This window comes from Ipomoea triloba, chromosome 15 (genome assembly GCF_003576645.1).
Source record: "Ipomoea triloba cultivar NCNSP0323 chromosome 15, ASM357664v1".
Taxonomy (NCBI): Eukaryota; Viridiplantae; Streptophyta; class Magnoliopsida; order Solanales; family Convolvulaceae; genus Ipomoea; species Ipomoea triloba.
In genome coordinates this window covers 5,459,424-5,465,164 of record NC_044930.1, presented here as the reverse complement: position 1 = coordinate 5,465,164, position 5,741 = coordinate 5,459,424, and the positions used below count along the sequence as shown (strand labels likewise).

Here is a 5,741-nt window from a genome sequence, read left to right as displayed (position 1 = left end):
TTTTTTTTTTTTTTTTTTTTTTCTTCAAATTTTTTTTTAACTATTTGCTAACTCAATTGATGTGAATTAAGCCTTGTTTAACAATCACAGGATAATAGACAGTTTGAATCCTGTTATTGTATCTGCTTTAAAGACGAGTAGATGAGATAAATCGCAAATTTTGTTTCAATTAGTGTACAAATTTTTTTACGATGGTTAGCAAAATCAAAACTTAAAAACTTAAACTTTTTTCTTCATATATATGATATATGTAAAGGAAGTCAAATTCCTTTTCTTGTTTTCCATTTAATTACTGTCTTTCAATTCATTTCCTTTCAACAAGTCTATGGCAATAATTTGCTCATGAAAGTTCTTTAATTTGTTTACCGTTATCAACAACTATGATTTCATCAATACTCATCTTTTCCAGTAAAGCAATAAAATTTTGAGTTCTTTGCCTTCTTTTTGGGTACCATCGATTTAATTTGATACTATGCTCAATCACTATCATCAAAAGGTGATTGAGGGGAGGGTAAAAAGAAAAGTCATATATATTATTTACATCCAATTTTTATACTAAATTTCACTTTATATAATTGATTATGGGCGGATTCACGTGAGAATTGATGTCTAAGTGCGAACTGAAAAATGCATAACGTAAAATTATAAAGTGAATTCCGTGATATATAAAAGTGTAACTCAAAAAACAAATTTTAAAAGTATATCACGCAAAACTTCAAAAGCACATCTATTCTGATTAAATTCATTTTTATATACTATCGGACGCTCCCTGCCTATGAGCGCTTGAGGAAGTAAATTGTGTACAAGGTGTAAATTGAACTCCCATTTTATCATTGAACTAAAATTTGAGGTAACATTTGAACCATCGAGCTACGTCCCGAGATAACTGAAACACCAACACTACGCAGCAAATATTAACCAAATCGAATGGCCTTATTAGGAAGTACGACGGCAACGTGTTTGGCCAACAAGGGGTCTAGGAAAACCCAACAAAAATGGAAACAGGAAAAAACATAGGTGAATTGGAGTTGAAACAAAATAAATAAATAATTAATGCTTCGCAACTTATAATTATCACTCTTTATTATGGAGTAACTGTTTTCAAATTAATAAATTATTAGTGAATTAGTCTGGCTTTATGCGAGTTAATAAGAAATTTATATATCTAATAAAAGAAAACAAATCTGTAACGTTATTTTAAGAAAATGAAAAAAGAAAACGAAAGAAAAGTTGCGAAAAACCAAAAGGAAAACGAAAGCAAAAAAGCAAGGAAAGAAAGCGAAATGAGATGTAAAGAGGGAGTAGAAGGGGAGACATTATAAAAAAAAAATAAAAAATAAAAAATAAAAACTAAAAGTGTGAAAGCAAAGGGAGAGAGCTTAGTGATGGCGTGATTTGCTTTTTTGCTTTTTACTCTCTCTCGAGACGGGAATCTTTCATTTCTATAGTAAATCAATACATAATTTATAGAGAAACACTATAAATCAAATTTTAAACAATAATAATTGTTACGTAGTATTACATTTTGTAAATATTACTGTAAATCTTTAATCAATTTTTGATATAGCATTGGACTCCTTAAATCCGATATCTTTTAAATAATTACTCCCTATTTATTCATTTATTATCATTCTATATACATATTTTTAATACATTATGTTTTTTGACTTATATAATCCATGCTACCATGACAGATTATTCTGTAGATTCGGATTTACCTTACAAAATACACAATTTACATATTAAATATTTACAATTCAAATTATAAATTAGTATGTAAATTATGAACATTCAGTAGGTGAATAGACACATATTTATGTTATAAAATTAAATCAAGATTTTAATTTGATGAGTCGAACCAACTGAGTTAGAGCAAATAAGTACATAACTATTATTCTATATTTGTTGGTATATATTTTTATAATCCTCACTCTCGTTGAATTCTCTCCTCTTTTTCTCTCTGAGCTCACAATTCTCTGGTTGTTCGTTGAGACTTGAGAGCCTGCAAGCTTCTTGACCGTTAGATAGCTTTCATAAGTCATAAACACGCTCGCATTTGCTCTGCAATGGCGTAGCATGAACATAAGGAGAGCGCGCATTGAACACTACGACCACCGGGGATGAATCCCACCGCAGCGGACCCAACGCAGCCACCGCCGCAGCCGCCGGCGCAGCCTCCGCGGTCGTCGTTCAGCTGCGACCGACACCCAGACGAGCAATTCACGGGGTTCTGTCCGGAATGCCTCTGCGAGCGCCTCACCACGTTAGATCAATCCGCTACTGGTAATAACCCTTCCTCCTCTTCTCGCCGCCCTTCCACTTCCTCCTCCTCAGCGGCCGCTGCTATCAAATCCCTATTCTCTAAGCCCTCCGCTTCTTCCGCTGCGGCTAACTGCCTCCCTCCCCCTCCGCCTAAGCCTTCGAAACCCTCCACATTCTTCCCGGAGCTCCGACGCACTAAGTCGTTCTCCGCTTCCAAGAATAATGAGGCTCTAGGCTTCTCCGCCGCTTCCTTTGAGCCGCAGCGTAAGTCCTGTGACGTTAGGGTTCGGAATACTCTCTGGACTCTCTTCTCCCTCGATGACGAGACCAAGCCTTCTAGCTCTCAAAACCCTCATTGCAATGAGAGTGCCGTTGATTTTGTCAATAGGCCCGTTCTCGAGTCTAAAGAAGAAGAGGAGGAGGAGGAGGAGGTTGAAAATGAGGAGGACTTCAATGAGAATAGAAATGAAAGCGATGGAATTGAAGAGATCATTGAGCTTCCAGAGCCTCCCAAAAGCGAGAATGGGTTCGATAGGGGGGTTAATTTGGAAATTCTGGAGGAAGAAGGTATGAACGAGGATACATTGAAGCCTATGAAGGATCATATAGATCTTGATTCGCAGGTAAAGAAGGCAGGAGGAAGGGACTTGAAGGAAATTGCAGGGAGCTTTTGGTCTGCAGCTTCGGTTTTCAGCAAGAAATGGCACAAATGGAGACGAAAACAGAAGCTCAAGAAGCAAAACAATGGCGAAAGCTCGGCTCCCTTGCCTGCAGAGAAGCCCCTTTCCAGGCAATACAGGGAGACCCAATCGGAGATTGCAGATTATGGGTTTGGAAGGAGGTCTTGTGACACTGACCCCCGGTTTTCGCTGGATGCTGGGAGGATTAGTTTTGATGATCCCAGGTACTCTTTCGACGAGCCCCGGGCTTCCTGGGACGGGTATTTGATTGGAAGGAGTTTCCCAAGAATGGCGCCTATGGTCTCTGTGGTGGAGGATGCTCCAGTGGTGCACGTTTCGCGTACTGATACCCAAATCCCAGTAGAGGAGCCTGTTATGATGAACTGCATCAATGGGGATGACACTGTCCCCGGTGGCTCAGCTCAGACCAGGGAATACTACTCAGATTCATCCTCCAGAAGGAGAAAGAGTCTTGACAGGTCTAGCTCTATTAGGAAGACAGCAGCAGCTGTGGTGGCCGAGATTGATGAGATGAAGTCGGTGTCTAATGCTAAAGTGTTGCCTGCTACGGATTACTTTCATGGATCAAAGGTGTTAATGGGCGATCGAGATTCAAATTCCAATTCTTTGAGGGACGATTGCTCTGAAACTTTTGAATTGGCAGGTTTTAGAGACAACGCTTCAGTAATTGGGAATGGGGAGCAGAAGCGGTCGAAAAAGTCTAGGAGATGGACCTGGAGTATATTGGGGTTTATATATCGTAGAGGTAGTGGGAACAAAGATGAAGAAGATGATAGGTATAGCAGGGCAAACGGGGTCGAGAGGTCCTTTTCTGAGTCTTGGCAAGAGTTTAGAAGGGAGAGTAATGGCGATCCAAGAGCAGGGCTTAATAGGAAGGTGTTCCGTAGTAATAGTAGTGTGAGCTGGAGGAATTCAAACTATATGGGTGGGTCGTTTGGGACTGGAAGGAAATCTAGTGTTGAGGTGAATGGGCATGGGAAAAAAAGAAGAGACGATTTCGTGTTGGAAAGGAATCGGAGTGCTAGGTACTCCCCTAACCACATCGATAATGGTCTCTTGCGCTTTTACTTGACTCCCTTGAGAGGTAGCCGGAGAGGTATAGCAGGGAAAAACAGGCAAAATGGCGCACATTCAATTGCAAGGAGCATACTTCGACTGTACTGAGATCCAAGGTCTTACAGTTGTTCTTTGCTTTCATGTTAGTTTTGCTGCATTTACTCTGTAATCAATTATGCCAATGTATTCTTGATGTTTGGATGCCTTATCAGACTGCATTGCAATCTGCACGAATCTTTGGTATTTCTAATAACAGCAAAATTCTTTCTTTTATTGTCTAAGCCTTTCTGATTTTGGTAATATATGCTTCTATTCTAGTTTCAATTGCTATGAATTTGTTTCATTCTCAGCTGTTTACCTGCAATTTCGTGGATGTTATCTCTTTCTTTAATTACTTGGTTATGATTAGGTTCTTGCTCTCTTACACTGGCCAGTTGCAGATTATTATAATTTAGAACATTCAGAACAATTCAACTTGGAATGTGACACATGTTGGTGCTGGATGTTCTTCGGTTAAGAGCCATGCCAAGTTCATTGTTCTTTATTCCTCACAATATCTTTTCATTCTATGCATTACAATCATTACAGCTCTTGAACTAACTCTGTGTGTGCTTTTTTTTTTATTATTTTATTTAATGCCTCTTCATTTGCTGTTTTATACGTATAAACGGTGTTGTGTATGTTATATTCGCTTTTGGCCTTTTCTTCTGTGATGAATGTCTTGATGCTTTTTAATGGAGATCTTAAAGATATTGCACGCAAAGTTCTTTGTAACGAGCTAGTCAGTATTGGAGAGGGTCTTTGCTGTTAATAAGTGTTCATCAGTGAAAGATAATCCTTCACCCAACATGAGTAAAAACATTTGTGTAAAGTTTAAATTGAATTGCTAGGTAGAGAGCAATGCTGCTCAAGAGTATGAAGCCTAGATATTTCCCCCCTTTCACTCCCGCGTTTTACTGCACTCTTTTCTCTTCCTGCCCTGTTGACGCCTTGAAGCAGATGTTTATTTCTTTGTAATTCGCTTCCTCTCATTTCCAGGACCATCTTTAATTCAAGAACTCGATCACTTGCAGGCCGGAGATCATCTGAACTCTGAAGAATTCACAGGCTTCCCCTGATTTGTGAAGCGGGTTTGCGCCTGCCCAATCTATAACAAAGATCCAGCATTGTCCATTCTAAGTCGGAAGATTTCACGTTTACTCTGTTAAAGCTTCATGCAGAGATAACTGTACTGTACAGAATGTCTAGTTTATATAGTGTCATTCTTGAGACTATAAAATTCTATTTATTTCCAGTTTCCAGCAAGTGTTTTGTATATGACTTCTAAAACATGGGAGTCTGGATGTTCTAAATTGTAATGGTGAGTGGATAGATTGGAGCCTGGAGGGTTGATTACAATGGAAAATCTTGTTGTTGACTAGTCTTCTATAGAAACCAGTTCCTTTTTCAGCAGCATTGCTGATTTCTGAGCTGCTGACAGTACTGTTATTGCAGCATTGAATTTGGTATGTGAAATCAAATCATTTGCTGGAAAAAGACACAAAATGATGAGCCAGCCAGCATAAAATTCCATTAACCTAAAAAACAGAGAGTGGTTAAAAAGAAAGGGGCAATCATTAACATCTCAAGTGGGAGAACTGTGCCTTATTCTTCTCACTTCTAAATTGGAAATCAAAACCAAAACTTATGGGGTGTGGATGAAATGTTGTACGCATTTTCTAG

The 5,741-nt window shown here is 38.7% G+C and overlaps 1 protein-coding gene across 2 annotated transcripts; it reads left to right on the top strand.

Annotated features, from left to right (window-relative positions):
* The first annotated feature begins 1,941 nt into the window (after positions 1-1,941).
* LOC116007063 (protein OCTOPUS) lies at positions 1,942-5,424 on the top strand. 2 transcript variants are annotated; one of them, XM_031247645.1, is made up of 2 exons: positions 1,942-4,135; positions 5,093-5,424. In XM_031247645.1, the coding sequence occupies exon 1, from the start codon at positions 2,121-2,123 to the stop codon at positions 4,125-4,127; it is 2,007 nt and encodes a 668-aa protein (XP_031103505.1). In that variant the 5' UTR covers positions 1,942-2,120; the 3' UTR covers positions 4,128-4,135; positions 5,093-5,424. The 2 variants fall into 2 exon arrangements, with proteins under 2 accessions (XP_031103505.1, XP_031103503.1); XM_031247643.1 differs by having other exon boundaries at positions 5,058-5,424.
* Positions 5,425-5,741: the final 317 nt, after the last annotated feature.